At 42.2% G+C, this 19,944-nt stretch overlaps 1 protein-coding gene across 1 annotated transcript; it reads right to left on the bottom strand.

Moving 5' to 3' along the window:
• Positions 1 to 6,295: 6,295 nt before the first annotated feature.
• LOC136170715 (retinitis pigmentosa 9 protein) lies at positions 6,296 to 17,868 on the bottom strand. The gene is made up of 6 exons (XM_065939145.1): positions 17,653 to 17,868; positions 13,627 to 13,657; positions 12,362 to 12,491; positions 10,030 to 10,121; positions 7,862 to 7,923; positions 6,296 to 6,941 (listed from the first exon to the last, which is right to left on the bottom strand). Exons 1-6 carry the CDS (start codon positions 17,802 to 17,804, stop codon positions 6,743 to 6,745), a joined length of 666 nt encoding a protein of 221 aa, XP_065795217.1. The 5' UTR covers positions 17,805 to 17,868; the 3' UTR covers positions 6,296 to 6,742.
• Positions 17,869 to 19,944: the final 2,076 nt, after the last annotated feature.

Here is a 19,944-nt window from a genome sequence, read left to right as displayed (position 1 = left end):
AGAGTCAGGAGGACATGGTCTAGATGGATGGCTGAGAGCGGGCAGTCCATGTGGAGGTAGAGGATTTCACACCGATTAGGTTCTGTGGTTTGGAGACAAAAGAGCACAAAGTTTGGAGCGGGAATGGAGACAGCAGGTGAGCTCAAACAGGCAGTCACGGCAGGATTCTGCTTGAGACCTTCTTGCCAGAATGGAGAATTGTGAGGGATTGGGAAAGAGGCTGGGAATGTGGTAAAGTACGAGGGTTTCTCTTCAGTTACAAATTTTTATCCTGTAGGCAGTAAGTGGCTAATTCAGACTGAGTAGAGAAGTGAGACAAATCTTTGTCTTCAACCAGTAGTATTTTATAGTAGGATTTAGCGTGGAGAGCACCTATATGGATGAAAGTCTTGAATAAAGCCAGTTTATTCAATAAATAGTATTGTAATTCAAAAAATCAAAGTGGTGAGGGTCCTAACTCACATGGGAGTAATTAGAGACAGGTGAGAGGACTAACAGCTGAATTTTAAAAGGTTGGAGTTTGAACATGAGTACATAGGGGAAAAAATGGTAATCCATGGAAAAGTTATCTTGGGAAGAGTTGTTTTGGTTTGCTGTAGGTTGTGGGTGGAAGGAGTGTAAAATGGTGAGATTGAGGGACTGGACTAGCAGCCCATCCACACCTGGTTGAAGCTTGAGTTTGAACCATCCTAGGACTGGTGAGGGCACAGGCGACAGGAGTAGCGGACAGGGGGAGGACCCTAAGGGCCACTTTGGGAGATGATTACATCTGGGGTGCAAAGAATGAAGCAAAGCAGGTAAGTGAAGAATGGCATGCATAAGGGCCCCAGGGAAGTTTAAATAAATTCCAGGCTTAATCCCAAACCTTTAGATTGAAGAAATATTTAAGCCTACCACTTCCACTTAAAAATCAGGGTATATTGTTAGGTTTTAAACTCCTGGCTATTGTCTTGACTTGATTCATGCTCAATAATTTGGGAGAAATTTTTTAAAAACAGGGTTCCTTTTCAATATGTGCAGGGTTTTCTGGCTTTGATATTAGTCCTTGCTTATAAAGTGGCAGGAAATGACCTGGGCCACTGTGCTTAGGGACCCCTCATGCGCATCTGACAGCATCGTGTGAACTCCAGAATGTGAGCTCTTGTTCATGATGTGTAACACTGAAATTAATAGTCGAATTAAAACACTGACTATGGTACCATTGGTCTTCCCAGTCTTCTTTGCCTTTGTATTCCCATGGCATGTCATTGCCCATCAGAGTGTGTATGAATCTTTTTCTGTCTTGGGAAATAGCATTGGTTATAAATTTACTCCTCACTGTGACCCAATACTATAGTTTAGTAGCTTTCAGCACTTCCTCCTTTGGCCATATCTGAAAGAAAGTCTCACTGAGTCCTCCTGTGAAGAAGTAAATGGGAACCTCAGTTTACCCCAGGTTACAGTCAAGATTTTAATTTTCCTAATGAAGGCTCTCTTCTGGAGTGTCTGTTTTTGCCAAGTGATCATTTCTACCACCAGGAACAACAAAACGGCAAAGAATTTTATCTTGAAAAATAGGTCACTTCTTGAAAGATGTGTTTTTGAATTGTTTTTTCTTTTGGTTTTGAAGCCTCTTGGGTTATTTAATGTATGAATCACTTCTTCCCTCAGGTAACTGTGAGAGAGCTAAAACCAAGTACCAGAGATTTGAGGCAGATGCCATAGAATTTAGGAAATACCCAGCAGCTCTAGAGGTTGGTATTTATCCTTTGTCTAGTTTGTCTTATGATTTGCTTTTTGGACTTTATTTGGGTTTTCCTACTTGGTGCTTGGAGAAGGAAATGGCAACCCACTCCAGTATTTTTGCCTGGAGAATCCCACGGACAAAGGAGCCTGGTGGGCTACAGTCCATGGGGTTGCAGAGTTGGACATGACTGAGTGACTATCACACACACACCCCCACACACCCACACACACCCCCACACACCCCCACCTCCCCACCCCTGGTGCTTGGGTCTATACTGCAGTATTGGCTTTGGAGTATAGACTCAGGCATCAACATAGCAGTGTTCTAACTGGGTAACTTAGACCCTAGCTTACAAGAAGTTTGGAGCCAAAGTTTTTCAATTGTATGGAATGTTATGATTATTTAATTTGTAATTTATTTTTATACAGTTTTAAATATTACTTTCCATTTACAGTTATTACAAAATATTGGCATCCTTGTGTTGTACAATACATCCTTGAGCCCTGTGGAATGTTGTTTTCATCCTAATTTTCACATTTAATTCCTGCTGCTGTTACCAATAGTATATTGTGGATTGTATGGAATTCTGTAAGTTTCCTGGTGGCTTCACCATTAGCGTTCTAATTTAGAGCTAGGTAAATGGAAGCTTAGCATCTCCTTTCAGGGGCCAGCAGCTTGACAGGCTTCCCTTCACAATGAGTCTTGGCACTGGGTAACCCTTCCTCACCTAAACCCCTAGTCTTGGACCAGTGGATTGATGACCTTTTAAAGGTCATTTCTGCCCTGCAGAGGTCATAAAGGAATGATAACTAAACTTAGGCAAAATGTTAACACTCTTGACTTTCCCCTGAAAATGGAAACTAAAGATATTGGTAATGATTCTCTATATCACATGAGTTACCTGACTTAAAGAACTGTATTATTCTATTGTTACTTCTTAGGAAACAAATTGCTGAGTTCCAGCTACAAGAGAAAGTGAAATATTGCATTATCATGATGGATTAGAACACGAGATCTCTTTCTAAACTACTAAAGTTATACCAGCAAACAAGAAAATATGACATTGTAAAGTTGTGAATTAAAAGTTGCAAAATAGCAAATATGTTGGATTTCAAAAGTGTAATTCTTAAGCATTTTCTTCTCCTCTCAAAATGGCCACATCACTCATGACAACACTAGTAGAATTGGGTCACCCATGAATAGTTCTGTCTTGTCCTCACCAGGGACCTTGGGATAAAGAGAAAAGGATGGTGGAGTTGAGGACAGAATAACAAGACTTAAGCATTCCATACAGAAGCTCTATCCTGGGAATAGAGAGGATGCTGACTCATTGTCTATATAATGTAGACCAGGCATATAGCAGGTCTGAGAGGACACTGATAGACGTGTGGAGGGTAGGTGGTCATGCATTCTTTACTTGCATCTAGTGTCTCCTGATGGAGAAGGAGATGGCAACCCACTCCAGTATTCTTGCCTGGAGAATCCCAGGGACGGGGGAGCCTGGTGGGCTGCCCTCTATGGGGTCACACAGAGTCGGATACGACTGAAGCAATTTAGCAGCAGCAGCAGCGTCTCCTGAAACAAAGGAAGCTTCAGGCATGCAAGACTTCTCTATACTCAGACCCTAGGGGCTAGATGGTCAAGAAGTGAATTCAATCTCCCAATAAATGGTGTAGGTTAAATATGACTAGGTACTCAAAAGGTTTGTGTGGCTGAAGATTGTCTGGGTTTTTTTGAAGAAAGGTGGCATGGCAGAATTCATGGTGTTCCGGGTGTGGGAGGCAGTGGAAGTGCCACCAGGAATGTTTGTGGTCACTGAGGGATACATGGATGGACTGGCCAATGTTCCCTGTGAGCTAAGCTGTTTGAACATATCTTTGCTGTGCTTATAACTTCAATAATCTCAGATATACAGATGACACCACCCTTATTGCAGAAAGTGAAGAACTAAAGTCTCTTGATGAAAGTGAAAGAGGAGAGTGAAAAAGTTGTCTTAAAGCTCAACATTCAGAAAACTAAGATCATGGCATCTGGTCCCATCACTTTATGGCAAATAGATGGGGAAACAGTGGAAACTGTGGCTGACGTTAGTTTTTGGGGCTCCAAAATCACTGCAGATGGTGATGCAGTCATGAAATTAAAAGACACTTACTCCTTGGAAGGAAAGTCGTGACCAACCTAGACAGCATATTAAAAAGCAGAGACATAACTTTGCCAACAAAGGTCCGTCTAGTCAAAGCTATGGTTTTTCCAGTGGTCATGTATGGATGTGAGAGTTGGACTGTAAAGAAAGCTGAGCGCAGAATTGATGCTTTTGAACTGTGGTATTGGAGAAGGCTCTTGAGAGTCCCTTGGACTGCAAGGAGATCCAACCAGTCCATCCTAAAGGAGATCAGTCCTGGGTGTTCATTGGAAGGACTGATGTTGAAGCTGAAACTTCAATACTTTGGCTACCTGATGCGAAGAGCTGACTCATTGGAAAAGACCCTGATACTGGGAAAGATTGAGGGCAGGAGAAGAAGGGGACAACAGAGGATGAGATGGTTGGATGGCATCACCAACTCAGTGGACATGAGTTTCGGTAAACTCTGGGAGTTGGTGATGGACTGGGAGGCCTGGCGTGCTGCGGTTCATGGGGTCACACAGTCGGACACGACTGAGCGACTGAACCGAACTGAACTCCCTTATACTAACACAGAACTGCTAGCTGGTGTAATGAGCAGGTAAAAAGTGATAGCAGTGAGGGCAATGAGACAAGTAAAAGGTAGGGTTGGCAAAGCTGGTCTTTTATTAGGTCTGTGACGGCCTGATTAACTTCTACTTCAGACCTGCTTAAATAGCATCAGGAAGAGTTCTGGCCTGTGTCCCCAAGCCATGGTTGCATAAGGTGATCCTCACATGTCATCAGTACACTTTCACAACAAGACAAATACAGGAGCTATCACTGTCCTGGCCATACTCTACATTTCTGAATGGTATTGATTATTGCTGTACTCAATATTCTTACTACGCAGTATTCTTGCCTGGAGAATCCCCATGGACAGAGGGGCCCGGCTGGCTACAGCCCACGGGGTCGCAAAGAGTGGGACAAGCTGAGTGGCTGCGTACAGCACAGCTGTATGGAGACTGGCATTTAGCGTACACTATTTAATGGATAACTTAGTTTTAACTTAAGATAACCCATTTTGCCCTGTGGTCACCGTCTCCACTAGCATTCCAAGCCCATCAGAACACAACTGAACTACAGAGGTAGTTGGAGACAGGAATCCAGGAGGTAGAAATGCCCTGGTGGGAGTAATGAAGGATTGGATAGGAAGGGTACAGTAAGCTCGGTTTGCAGATCCTGACTCCAGCAGTGTCTTACAATTTAACTCATTTCTGACACTGTCTGCCTGGAAATGCACGATTTCACACCAAGAGCTCAGTTGTGTAGGACTATGCCACATGCCTCATCCACTTCAGGTTCTACTCAAAAGTCACGTTTTTGCCTGTGCTTCTGCCTTCAACTCCCTGCTTTGGATTCAGTTAATTTGCTACATTTCTGATTTATTATAAAAGGCTGTAATTCAGGAATGGCCTGATGGAAGAGATGCACAGGGCAAAATAGATGGGATGGGAAGCAGCACAGAGCCTCCATACCTTCTGCTTGCATGGCATTCTCCCAGCACCTCTGTGTGTTCACCAACCCAGATGTTCTCTGAATCCCTCCGTGGGCTTCTATGGAGGCTCCATCACATAGGCATGATTGATTAAATCACTGGCCATTGGTGATTGATTCAACCTCCAGTCCCTCTAATCTTTCCCCACATGAGGGTGTGGGGCTGCAAGTTCCAGTTCTATTCAGTTTGGTTTTCCTGGCAACCAGCCTCTCCCCACATCCTTAGGTGCCTTCCAAAAGTCATCTCATGAACATAAACCCAGATGTTGTGGAAAGGAGTTAGTTATGAATAAACAAGACACTCATTTCACTTTTTTGGTTCTGTCATGAATGGAGGACAAGAGACCAAACACAACAAAAGATGTTCCCATTGTTCTTATCACACATGATATTCCAAGGGTTTGGGGAGCTGTGTCCAGAAACTGGACAATGACCAAATATATCTGAGACATATATTTTGGTCATGTGAGTGATCAAATATATATTATAAATCATGATATTGGAGAATGACAAACAGGAAACAACAGAATTGCGGTAGAGGAATGGTTACATGATTGTAGTACCTTCAAATCAAGGAATTGTGTGGCCATTTAGAGTGTGTGGTATGTGTCATATGAAGACACTATACCTATGATGCCATAATGCAGGATATATTTGCTATTAAAATCAATACTGTTAAAACATAACATGGAGATGAATGTGTATAGTATTTATACTTAAAAATAAAGCCCTATGCTTGCTTGTGATGTAGGCAGTATTCCTGGAAGACACAAGAAACTGGTAAAACTGGTAGCCACTGGGAAAGGGAGCTGGGAAGCTAGGGGAGGAAGGAAATAGAAGTTTCATAATTAAAGCTTAGGTACCTTTTAAATTTGGAGCATGTGCATGCATTAAGAAATAAAAAAAGTAAATGCATTTAAAAAATAAATAGTGAGCTTTTATTATCCTCAGCAGCAGAGGGAAATCAAGCCTGAGCTCTCTGGGCACAAGTAGCTCCCCCCTGGAGGTGGAACCTGCGGCAGCACCTGGAGAAGCTCCTCAGAGACTCCCTTCATCTGGCCGCCCTGCCCGAGGTGTTTCTAAGGAGTTGGGACCCACGGGGATCAGCAGGGAGGAGCACAAGGGGAAAAGCTGTCCAGCCTGAAGTCAGGCGTGTCCAGAGCTAGCACCTGGCAGCACACAACTCACATCCTCCCTGGAAGGCAGGTGAGAACCTGCGCCTGGGACGCCACACGGCTTCCCTCTGGGCGTCTCTCTCTCCTGTTCCTCTCCGACTCCACCTTCCTCCACGGCTCCTCTCATCTTTGGCCACAGTGTTTGGTTTTTGAGAAGAGAATGTTGAACAAGCCAGGCTCTCGTCATTCTGAGTCCGAACTCTCATTTGACTTGGAAGACTTATGCTTTCGTTTTTTCTTCTTTTTCTTTTCTTTCTTCTTCTTCTTATGCTTTTCTTTCTTCTTCTTTTTCTTGTGTTTCTCTTTATCTTTGGAGGAACTGGAGCTGCTCCCATCGTCGTCTGACGTTGAATCCTCCAGTAACTGTTTTAACTGTTGTATCCTAAACACATAAGATTGACCAAAGAACCATATTCAACTTAACTTGAAAAAATTGTTTAGATAAAAATATAACAACAGTAATGAGGGTAAAAAATATCACAAATTAATCACCTCATTAAAGATAGTATTTATTTTTATATCTTTTCCCGATTCTTGTATATATCCATGCCTGTTTTATATGACTGTAACCAGTGTACAAGCCATTTTGTATTCTTTCCATTGTCCTAAGTATTTTGGCATGTTTCCATAGTCCTTCCTTTTATAATTTCTAACAGATGCATACTTTGCTAAATCATTCTCCCATTGCTCAAGTTCATGCTAGGTAATCTACCTCTTCAACAATTATAATTCAGCACAAGGAATTATATTCAATATTCTGTAATAATCTGTAAGGGAAGAGAATCTGAAGAATATGTGTGTGTATGTATTTATATATTGATATATTTCTGAATTGCTGTGCTGTACTAACATGATACTGCAAATCAACTATACTTCACTAAAAAAAAATCGAAACGATTATAATTCAATACCACCAATTTGAAAACAAAACAATATTAAAAAAAAAACAACCCACAAAAAAGTTCCTCTTGTTTTTTCACCCTGTCTAGGAATTTTAAAAAAGCTCAGATCTTTAAAGACACTAGAGAAGATAAATGGTAGCTGCCAATACCAACTATCATTGACACGAGTGAGTTAAGGCTAGGTCAAGCATAATGCTTTAAGTTAACCCAAGGAGAACAGGCTGGCCTGATCATTCCCTACACACTGGCTTTTTTTCAGTGACTATTCCAGTCTTCCAAATATTTCACAATTTACTAAGCCACTCCTCTAACACTGGGATTTTTAAATTTTAAATTTATAAAGTTTCTAGCTTTAATTTCAAAATTTAAGAGGATATTGTTATCATCAGGACACTCTCACCTTATATCCTTTTCATGTCTTTTATTCTCACGAATGATGTCATACATGGGATCTTCATGTGCCTTGAAGGTTAGAGAAGGTTAAGGTTAGTTTTGGCTTCATAGACTGTTAAAATTAAATCCCTCTTTCATGAAAACATTTTTTTCCTCCTGTTTGGTGGTAATTTTATATTCACCATGTTCTAATCCTTCTTAAGGGTTGCCATCATTTCAAACTCCTAGAGGCTATAAAAAAGATTTTCCAGTTATACAAATACAGGATATAATTTACACAGCCTTCATAAGGAGATAAACCATGGCAAAATCATTATTAAGTACTACTCAAGGTTAGAAATGTTGAGATAAATTCTATTTGTTCTATATGGAAAGACGATCAAGTGATACTATTAAACAAACAAGTGAGTTGGAAATGATACATGATTCATTTATAGGTGCACAAAAACATACTGTATATGACCAAAGAGAAATCTAGAAGTATTCTCATCAAACTACTTACTACAAATTCCCTCTGAGGAGAGAGACAAGATTGGACTTGAAAAATCAATTGTGAAAAACCTTTCTGTAATGTTTCTGTTCTGTTAAAATAAGATGAATTTATTCTTATATTTGTATAATGTAAAACTACTTAAATTAATTAAAAATATGAATACACATAAAATTTCATGGCATGTGAACTATCTTTAAAAATATTATAAAATTTTCTACATATCAAAGAAAACATAAAGTTAAAAATATCTGATATCTTACCACCTAGGGATATCCACTGTTAATATTTTAGTGTGCTTCTTCTAGTCATTATTCATATTTCCAAAAAATAGAGTCATGTTATGTATATATACAACTCTATTCTTTTTCCCTTATGTTTTCATGAGTATCTTGCTATGACATTACATATTCTTTTAAAACATAATTCTTTTTTACAAAAATAATATCCGTTTATTTGGCTGCGTTGGACTTTGCGGCACTTGGATCGTTGCTGGTGTGTGGACACAGGCTCCAGAGTGCGTGGTCTCCCTAGCTGTGTGTGGGCTTGACCGGGGATTGAACCCATATACCCTGCGCTGTAAGGCGGATTCTTAATCACTGTAGTTAACACCAGACACTGTGGCTTAATCACTGGATTACCAGGGAAGTTCTTAAAACATAAGTCTTAAAAGCTATATGATTTATATGTTGCAGCGAATCATGCTGTATATTGGACACCACAGTTGTTTCCTATTTTTCTTCACTTTCTATTTTTTAATCATATAAATAATTCTGAAAGTTATAATTATTTGTGTATACGGATGTTCTATCCTTAGATCAATTTAGATTTTGAAATTTTAAAAATATGAATATATTTACATTTTTGAGATTTATCATCAAATTATCTGTTAAAGGTACTGTAAAAGCTGACATTTTGGGTAGGAGTGATTTATTCAGAATATTTTCTGTAAATTAGTAAAATGAAAACCCAATATTTTAATTATCTTAAAATCCTTGTAGAATGTTTATATACCCTAGTTTCACATGCTGATAATCCCAAGTATATCCAGCAATAGCATAGTTAAATTGACCAAAATAGTTATTGAATGGTGAATTAACACCTGGGAGGTGACTTTGTTAAGATAAAGTGACAAGTGACTTCCATGGTGGCCCAGTGGTTAAGACTCTTGAGTTTTCAATGCGGGGAGACGGGTTTGATCCTTGGTTGGGAAACTCAGATTCTACACGTCACATGGCTCAGCCAAAAAAAAAAAAGTGATGAAATGATAGACTGACTTTATTGTCATCCAAGAGAGTATATCATTTATACATACTTCCAGTTTATGATACAAAAATATGTAGTCTTTAGACAAAAGCTGAGAAACTAGAACCCTATTTTATTTATGAAATATGATTTTTTACATAAGTACAAAAAGACTGACTGAATTGATAAAAATGCCTCTTTGGAAAAGGCAGTGTTCCCAAGGCATAGCAAATATCATTTTAACAAGCATCTTTTTTTTGTTAGTAACTAATCTGTCACACAAATTTGATTTAATAGAGATTCAGTTAACACCAGATACTTTGGCTTAAAGGCTTTGGGAACGTATTTTGCGTGAAACTCCAGTTCACTGGTGACTGCCTGATTCATTGACGTTCATCATATCCAGTAAATGTAAATTGACACTCTGGGGTTTTACTTACTACTCTGAACTGTTCTAACTTTTGGTTGCCTTTGATAAAGAAAGGGCATTCTTTGTCGCCCGTTCGGTGACCATACCGTTTACAGCGCCAACCTAAAATAAAGACAAAGGGATATATGTCTTTAAGATAATATATCTTTACTTAATCAAGATAAAGTATCAGTAGATCATATTAAAGATATTCTTCATTACATTCCAATTTTAAAAGCAAATATAATTAGTGAAAAGAGAGAAACTACTTCCTCAAGTATCCTTTAATTGCAGAGTTTTAGAAATGAACCAAGTACTTACTAAGTAATTCCATGCAAAAAACAAAGTGTGATTTTTAAAAAACTGTGCCATAGGTTGAATTGTGTCATCCCCTTTGCTTTCCCACTGTATTGAAAGTCCTAACCACTAGTACCTCAGAATGACCTTACTGGGAGACAGGATTTTTAGAGAGGCCTGGAATACATCCTTTCCACACCAGCCCTCAGAAGGACACCCTGACCTTGGATCATTAGCTTCCAGAACTGTGAGACAAGAAACTTCTTGTTTAAGCCGTGCAGTCTGTAGGACTTTGTTACAGCAGAACTAGTAATAGCTACACAGGCATTCAGAACTCCAACTAAGGAGGTCAGGAAGCAGGACGAGGAATTCTAGGTATAGGATTAGCAATTTTGCTCCATGCTGGCAGCTAATGAAAATATGTAGTGATGGGGAACTATTTTCTTCTTCGCATTTCAATGTGAAAGTTGGTAGTAGGAAACCACTGGGAAAAAATGAAGTTTAGGGACCCTCTGATCTGCCCCTTCTGCATCTCCCCACTATTTTGAGTTAGTTCCACCTGGGGAAGAAGAAATGCATTCAATACAAATGCAGACCCCTTCAAACAAATGTGTTTTTATGACAAAAGGAGAAATGTTAAATGCCATAAATTGATGTGCAGTATCAAGAAGGATCCACATGATCTGTGATCAAAACCTCTACTAAAGGAGAGGCGATGCTTATGCAAGGTGTGGTCAGTGGACCAGCAAGACTGGCATCACCTGGGAGCTTGTCAGAAATAAAGGGTATCAGGCCCACCCCAAGTTTGAGAAGCTCTGCGTTAGATAACGCTAGGATCATGGAAATCAATGACAATAGGGTTATGTGTGCATGTATTTTTGCATCTGGATGGATATAAGTTTTGTGAAGTCTGAAGCTTACATAAATTAAGGAGAAGAAGGGCTCTTTTGGTGGGGTGGGGAATCTTGACTTGGTAAATTTTACAGAAAGACAGGACCACTGTTGGGACTCCAAAGGCCTTTCGAAGGTGCAAGGAAGGGGTCCTAAAGCTTAAGCTTCATTAACTTCATGTAAAACTGGTTCTGGTCCAGACTAAACACTTTTAATTTGCATGTCAATGAAATGGAAAGTTAAGCACAACTAACTACCCCATCAAAGAGAGGAGTGATTTTTAAACTTAATTTTTAAAAAAGGAAATATAATCAGTTTAACAAGTGATTCAACTCTGAAAATAATAAGCACAATGGATTTATTTAATTAATTTATGATATAACTATTATTGGGGAAATGAGATAGGTAGGACATGTGTATGAGATGAGATGGAGGGAGAAAAAAGGAGCTGAATTTTGGTCTCCTACAGTAAGAAATGAGCAGATAATAAGGAAATTGGAAAAATCAAGGGTCAGGAATGTCATCCTGTTATCTAGATACATGGGTACAAACTTAAAAATAACCGTTTTAAAAGAGGTTGAGGTGAGGGGAATGCAGGAAAGGGATGAGAACTGCTATTTTAATTGTGTGCATGAAGAATCTTTGTACAATAAATATTTCTAAAGGCAGCAGTACCCCTTCTTCAAATGCCATCTTATGCTGGTACAGTGGATGGTGTGCACACGGCTCCACCTGGTCCAGACCCACCCTGTGTGGCCCGTAACTCCTCTCAGGTCACCTGGGTAAACCTTAATACCAATAATGAGGAGGACAGGCTGAGGTGAGACCCAAGGAACCACCCCCCAATGCATCCTTCGTCTCCCATGGCATTTCTACATGGAATAACCTTTCTGTTACAGGATTATTACTGAAGCATAGACTCTGCAAGCAGCTACAGTCCAGTGGAAGATCACCGCCCTGCACCCAGAAACCAAGGAGTCAAGGCACTGCTCTGCCGCTTACCCCAGGCACTGACTAACGCGTGGAAGGCGGCTTCCTCATCTGTTGCCTAGAGATCATGCCCTGACTTCAACAGCGTGGTGTGAGAATGAATTAAAAGGAGTGAACTCATTTGTAAACAGTGGCCTATAACATGCGTGAATTGAGGGTGTTACTTGAACCATTTCCATGCTCACACTGCATGACTTTGACTTCTTTCCCCAGTGGCATCCAAAGTCCTTTGGTTGGTGCGTGGGCCAGAAATTCCCTGGCATGTTCATTGCCTGGGACATCTGGTATACAGTCTTCTGGCTTGGTCTCATCTTCCTGAAAAGGAAACAGTGTGTAAGCTCTACGGCAAAAAAAGCATCAGAGCTCTCTCTCACCTGTTTGAGAACACAGCCCTGCCTGGCTTTCTCATGGGCTGGAGATCCCTATGTCATCACATCATCCTCTGAAAAGCTAGAAAGACAAATTATAACTGACAGAAAGAAAATGGAAGTAACTATTCCAGAAGAGCTACCTGTACCACAAAAAATAAAGCAGCTGTTTCTGAGAAAAGTCACTAGTGTTTACACAGGGATGATCTGTGAGCTCCAAATTCTAATTCTAGATCACAAAAATTAGATTCTAAGGTCACAAAAAATTTTCTGCTAACTTAGAAGCTTTGTGGATGAGGCAGAAGATAGACTTAAACAAGTAAGGTTTCCTAGAACAATAAAACAATGTGTCAGAGTAAAACAGATTATTAGACCTTGATGGCCACTGTCATAGTTTATAATCTCATACATACTGTACTTGTGAGATACATTTTCACCACCAGATAACTGCACTGTATAATTAAGGTGTTGTTTTTTTACATTATGATTTTTTCAAGTTTCTAGGAATATTAAATTTATAATGGAAGAATGCATCCTAAAAAAAATTTTTTTTAAGTTAAAAGTTACCAAACAGGAAAGGTTACTTTGGCCTTAAGTCCTCTAAGTCTCACTCCCAGAGAAACACACTGACACTGTGGCCAGGGTGCTAGAGGAGGGACCCTGCACCAGGCAGGGCTGGACTGGATGGATTCACATGTCCTCAGAGTCCACTGTTCTCTGAGCTGATGACGTTCAAGAAAGCAGCAATGGAGCATCAGAGAAGGAACATGGGGCAGCAGAGCTTTGAGAAGGTGCAGTCACAAGGGAGACAGAAAGAAGGGGAGCTAGTGCTGAGGACACCCAGGGGGTCTGCAGTGGTGTCTTAGGGACGGACAGACACAAGGAAGGTTAAACTTCTGCAAAGGCACAGACTACGACAAAGCCCCAAGTGTACGAACTGACTGCCATCTGCAGGGAAGAGACAGAGCTACCATAAAGGAGGTTCAAACCTTAAGCAGCTGTTTTTCATAACAAGTGACTGAGTCTGAGCTCTGGTCAAATCTGTCTCAGAGAAAAACCAAAAATACAAACTTTACACTGACCTTGATAAAGCCAGGAGGAGGTTTTTCATAACTAGAAGGAAAAAAAAAAACACAAAAAACTGGTCATCAACCATGTTCATAGGAACATAACACATTTCAATCACCAAAAAGCAACTACAGGCCAAAATAAAAAAGGTTATTTTTAGTAAAAACTAAAACTATACTATTACTTTTAAAAACAGTTAATAAAATATGCCCAGCAGTCAGAGATGTTATGTTAATATGAATAAACTGATGCTGTATTACGTCCTGCTGGGATGCAGAACTTAAATTGACCAAATAATAACTAAGTTGGTGTCTTAGGACAATGATTTTAGAGTAAGGGAAATCAAGAGACTGCAGGGAAAATGTGAGGAAAGTAGAGACTTGAGCTAATTATGGTTCCAATCTGTCATTACACTTGTGGGTGATTTACCTACCATAACTTCCAACTTCCATAACACTGTGAGGCTCATGGGGGTGGCGGTGTGAGTGCTCTAAGAAGGATGGGGACTGCACAACGGGGAGGGAGCAAAGCCGGAGGGAAGGGTCTGTCTGCTATTGCGAAAGGAGGTGGGGGTGATCCATCCCAGACGCTCCCCCTCCCACCCCTCGCCCCAGCTCTGGATTCAAGATCCTCTCCACTGGCCCATGGTGTTTGCACAGCACACTGCCACTTGCTCCTCAGCTCTCTGACTGCCCTTTATGCCCCTACTGACCCTTCTGGACTCAAGGATGTAGGGCGATCGGTGGCACTCAACTACTGCTAGAGAAGCAGGTGACTGTGGGCAAATGTACTTTCCCTTCCACCAATACAGCTCTCAGACCCTCGGGTTCTGAGTATGCAAATCATGCCTATGCTCCCAACTCATTTCCACTTTTCAATATTTTGCTGGAACTTGGGGAAAAGGCTTCTGGTGTCAAATCTACAAAAGCAGCACCCACTGCTCCCATTCATTTAAAAAAAAAAAACTAATTTTAAAAATTGAAATGGAATTAACATATAACACTGTATTACTTTCAGGTGTAATTATGTTCAGTTTCAAGCACTGACACATTCTAGGCTATGCAATGCAGAGCGTGGGTGTCTGGCTTTTAAAAGTGACTGCCTAATGGACATAACCCCCTTCTTAAAAAAGAATGTAGTTGGAAAAATGCAGGATAACTGAACAGCTCAGGTCTTTTCAATGCCTCTCTAATGGAATTTTACTGAGAGAGGGCATCGAGGTGCTATGACTGGTTTAAAATGCTATCTTGACTCCAACAACTTGGAAATTGGGGAGTCCCAAAGTTGCTGCATACAGAAGGTGAATTCAGAGATGATTAATTTTCTGAATTTTAATACACTGAAAATGTCATCAGGAAAACATTAATAAATTCTAAAATGGCTAATCACATATCTAATAGTCAAATAGATACGGATTATTCTAAAACTAGGCCAAAATAGTTTAAGTTAAAACAAGAAAGCAGTAGTGTACAGGACAGAGTGTTTGGTATGGTTCTATTTGTGTGTATGGGAAAAGGGAGATTATACATATATATAAGATATCACCTGAGGGAGGGAGCTTTTTTCTCACTTATATTTATTTACATGCAAATACACTGCCTCAAAAAATGTTTTTTTAATTACAAAAGAAAAATGAAATTAACATCATCTTCCTCACACCTATGTTGGTATAAGTCCAGGCTAATAAAGTTCTGAAGAGAAACCAAAGGACTTAGGGGCAAAAAAAGGCCACAAATAGGCTGTTAGCTCATTTCTGTTATAGAGTTACAAAGGAAGCATTTTTGTTTTAAAAATTTCTATGTCATTTGTCTGTTTCAGGAATCATATCCTCACTCCTGCTCTAACCAACTTGCTATTTCCTCCTACCAAAGAAAAGAACAGGTTTATTAGGAGAAACTATACTTTTAGGTGATACTGCAAGTTCAGTTTAGAAACTTACTCCCTGCAGAAGTAACCACTCAACAATTGCCAGGCCAGGCACAGTGCTCAGTACCAGAAGGGAGAACTGAGGGGATAAGGGTACTCCTAAAGAAATCTAGAAAAGCCAGAAAAGTTGAAACTGCTCTTACAAAACCTCAGTGTAACTCTGGACAAAGGTCCTCCGTAGCTTGGGAACCCCAAAATGGAGTGGCCCAGTTCAAATCTAAACCTAAGTCAGTCTGCCCTAATGGGAAATGCCCCGCTGTCAAGGAAACCTGGTATATACCAATCACAATCCTTCAACCCAGGGCTACCTAGCTTAGTTGAGCTTACCCTAGATAAGAGGACAAGCAGGCTTTGTAAAGAAATCCCTAAAAAAAAAAAGAAATCCCTGACTCCCTAGCCAATCGTGCCCTATTTTTCAAGTTGCCTCTCAAACACCCTGTAAAACTTGCTCCTGTCCAAAATAACTGGGAAGAGTGTTCCACTGCAGATGAAACACTGTACTTCCTCAATCTATAGATTGTTTTCCCTTGAACAAAGGACATTAAACTGTTTGCAAAGTGTGGTAGTTTTGTCTTTTGACACCCTTTAGGATTGTCCTGATAAAAAAGATGTTTTAGTTTTTGAAGTAGAAAACCCTAAAGACACAGCATTAATGTTACTAATGAATGGCTGCTGACGGACTGTATCACCTGCCCAATTTATACACATTTCTATTATTCTTCCATTATGGGCTTCCCTGGTGGCTCAGATGGTACAGAATCCGCCCGTTACGCAGGAGGCCTGGGTTTGATCCCTGGGTTGGGAAGATCCCCTGGAGAAGGGAACGGCTACCCACTCCAGTGTTCTGGCCTGGAGAATTCCATGAACAGTCCACTGTGTCGCAAAGAGTTGGACATGACTGAGTGAATTTCACTCTCACTCTCTCCATTATTCTTACTAAAAGAGGCCAGGCCTGTGACATGCCACAGCTTTCCACTGGAAAATATTTCAGCAATTTGCTTTGGAGATACCAGATCTAAAAAGCTTTGTCCCTTACCTACAAGGCTAATTCTGTTTATACCCAGTTGTTCAAATGAAGTGACATTCAGCTTAAGAGCCACAGGAGGCCAGGCTCCAAGAAAGCATGCATTTTGTGTCAAAGTTCCCAAAGGTTAGTAATGAAGGATTAACCCTCTGAGGGCCTTACATCATTGTCTCAGCAATCATGAGAAGGTAGGCAGTGAGAAGTGCCTGAAACAAATAAGTCAAATAACTCATTGAACATCAAACTTAGAATCTAAGTTTGACCTCCAAAGCTGATTATAGAAGGAAAAAACAGAAGGGAATAGAAAGCGTCATTAATTCAACTTTCCACCTTATATTTAAATCTCCTTTACAACCCACCCTTCTCTCAGTGGTCATCTGAACTCTCCTCCAACCCTCGGGAGCTTGGGGAGCACACTGCCTCCCAAGTCAGGCCACGCTGACTCAGGTTCTAATTCTTTTTGAGCTGGAACTGGCCTCTTAGTAGCTTTCACCCTTAACCCTGGTAAAAAATCCTAAGGACCAGAGAGAACAAGTCTACGCGCTCGTCTACGTGACAGCTCCTTCCGAGTAGTTAGGAGCCAGGCCCTCACCCCAGTTGACTTCTCTTCGTCACCGCACGAAGGTAACGGGACTGGGCTTTCTCTTCTCTTATTAACAGCAGATGAAAAGGATGGGGATTTTAACCCGTTCACAGCGCGCCCCCTGACCTGAGAGCGGGAAAGACCAGGGCGCTCAGCCGCACTTCTGGGTTCAGTCCCCGAGTCCCGACCAAGCGCCGCCGCCGCCGCACGAGGACTAAAACCGCCGCTTCCTGCGGGGGAAGCGCCCGCCGCCGCCGCTCGGGGCCGGGACGAGGATCGGGGGAGGAGCCTCCCTCCCTCCCGCCAGCCGCTGGGAGTCTAGGGTCCCGCCGCCGGGATCAAAACCGGCTCTCGGCTCGCCGGGGTCCGAGGGCCTCACCAGCCCACCCGCCAGATGTCCGAGGATCCCGTCTAAAGCGCCGACCCCAAGCGGACCCCGCCGCGCGACCGGGGCCCCAACCCATTCCTAGCATTAGTCGGAGACGGAGACGGGCGTGACGGACTCACAAGGACTCCAGGTGCTTGAGCTGCTGCAGCTGCTGCGCGTCCTGCCGCCGCCGCTTCAGCTCCCGGCGCCGCTGCAGCTCCTGCTCCGGGGGCTCCCGGGGCCGCCGCGCGCCCCCGGCCCCCGCATCGTCGCGCCCGGGCCGGGACGACATCGCAGCCCCGCGCGACTGAGGCTGAGGCTGCCCGGCCGCGCGGCGAAGACGGTACTTCCTCTGCGCAGCGCTCTCCTGGCCCAGCAGCGCCCCCTCCCGCTGCGGCTCCGCGTCCCGCCGGGCCGAGCCGGGCCGAGCCGGGCCGGCTGCCCTCCCCGCGGCGGCTGCACCCTGCACCGCGGAATGGCCGGCGCGGCCTCGAGTCGTTGATCGGAGCCCTGTCTTCAGGTTGGCTGGTGCCGGAGGCCAGAGCTCGCCCCCTGGCGGCGGCCAGGAGTGGCGGCACTAAGGACGCCGTGTGGAGTTGGGCCAGTTCTGCGACTGGCTGGGCCCCTCTTGGAGTCGGGCAACTTCCTCTCCATCTCCAACCCGGGAGGCTAGGAAACATGTGCAAGTCCATTTCGTATCCCCCCATGGCTAGGCACACAGGAGCTGCTCGTTACCCGTTAGTAGGATGCATTCCGTTTTTGAAGAAAGCGAGGCTTCCATAGAAATTTTCCAGTTTTCCAAAATTTGTGAGCCATGCGATGTATCAGTTCAGTTGCTCAGTCGTGTCCGGCTTTGTGCGACCCCATGGACTGCAGCACACGCCAGGCTTCTCTGTCTTTCACCAACTCCCAGAGCTTGCTCAAATTCATGTCCATCCAGTCGGTGATGCCATCCAACCATCTTATTTTCTGTCGTTCCCTTCTCTTCCTGACTTCCGTCTTTCCTAGCATCAGGGTCTTTTCGATGAGTCACTTCTTCGCATCAGGAGGGCAAAGTATTGGAGTTTCAGCTTCAACATCAGTCCTTCCAGTGAATATTCAGGACTAATTTCCATTAGGATAGACTGGTTGGATCTCTTTGCAGTCTAAGGGACTCTCAAGAGTCTTCTCCAACACCACAGTTCAAAAGCATCAATTATTCTGCGCTCAGCTTTCTGCATGGTCCAACTCTCACATCCATACATGACTACTGGAAAAACCATAGCTTTGACTAGATAGACCTTTGTTGGCAAAGTAATGTCTCTGCTTTTTAATATGCTGTCTAGGTTGGTCATAGCTTTTCTTCCAAGGAGCAAGCGTCTTTTAATTTCATGACTGCAGTCACCATCTGCAATGATTCTGGAGCCCCCCAAAATAAAGTCAGCCACTGTTTCCCCACCTATTTGCCATGAAGCGATGAGACCAGATGCCATGATCTTAGTTTTCTGAATGTTGAGTTTTAAGCCAACTTTTTCACTCTCGTTTCATCAAGAGGCTCTTTAGTTCTTCTTCGCTTTCTGCCATAAGGTGGTGTCATCTGTGTATCTGAGGTTACTGATATTTCTCCTAGCAGTCTTGATTCCAGCTTGTGCAGTCTGGCATTTCTCATGATGTACTCTGCATATAAGTTAAATAAGCAGGGTGACACTATACAGCCTTGATGTACTCCTTTCCCAATTTGGAACCAGTCTGTTGTTACATGTCCAGTTCTAACTGTTGCTTCTTGACCAGCATACAGATTTTTCAGGAGGCAGGTAAGGTGGTATGGTATTCCCATCTCTCAAAGAATTTCCCACAGTCTGTTGTGATCCACACAGTCAAAGACTTTGGTGTAGTCAATAAAGCAGAAGTAGACGTTTTTCTGGAACTCTCTTGCTTTTTTGATGATCCATGCGACGTATAGTCGGTGTAATATATTGAATTTGAACAAGATTTGGGTTCTGAAAATGAAAAGCCAGTATATACTATGCACTCTTTATGTGGTCGTTGAACCAAGCTCTTAATAGTATAATAGATCATTTAATTAAAAAAATTATAACAAGTGCTGTTACCACCCATGTGTATCATCTATATTTAGTGATAAAGAGGCCCAGAGAGCTCAGTGACTTGCACAAGCAAACATCTAGTAGGTCATGGAAAGTGAAAGTGAAGTTGCTCAGTCGTGTCCCACTCTTTCCAACCCCATGGACTGTAACCCACCAGGCTCCTCCGTCCATGGGATTTTCCAGGCAAGAGCACTGGAGTGGGCTGCCATTTCCTTCTCCAGAACTAGGGTGCAAAAGTGTTAGGTGCTTAACTAGGTTGTGCTTTGAAACTGTATGTGATATATAATCTTTTTCAGCCTTGAAATAATGGTAGAAACTGCAGAGGAAGTAAAAATAACAGCATAAGGG

This window comes from Muntiacus reevesi, chromosome 6, assembly GCF_963930625.1.
Source record: "Muntiacus reevesi chromosome 6, mMunRee1.1, whole genome shotgun sequence".
NCBI classification, from domain to species: Eukaryota; Metazoa; Chordata; class Mammalia; order Artiodactyla; family Cervidae; genus Muntiacus; species Muntiacus reevesi.
The sequence above is the reverse complement of the archived record's forward strand: the minus strand, read 5'-3'. Positions and strand labels throughout refer to the sequence as shown.

What these genes read in the sequence shown, in the direction of transcription:
- LOC136170715 (XM_065939145.1), bottom strand. Translation starts at nt 17,804, where the DNA reads ATGTCGTCCCGGCCCGGGCGCGACGATGCGGGGGCCGGGGGCGCGCGG. An exon ending in CTCCTCCTGGCTTTATCAAG is followed by an intron (nt 12,492 to 13,626) that starts GTCAGTGTAAAG and finishes TTTCCTTTTCAG; the next exon opens with GAAGATGAGACCAAGCCAGA. An exon ending in AGACATGAAAAGGATATAAG is followed by an intron (nt 6,942 to 7,861) that starts GTGAGAGTGTCC and finishes TTATGTGTTTAG; the next exon opens with GATACAACAGTTAAAACAGT.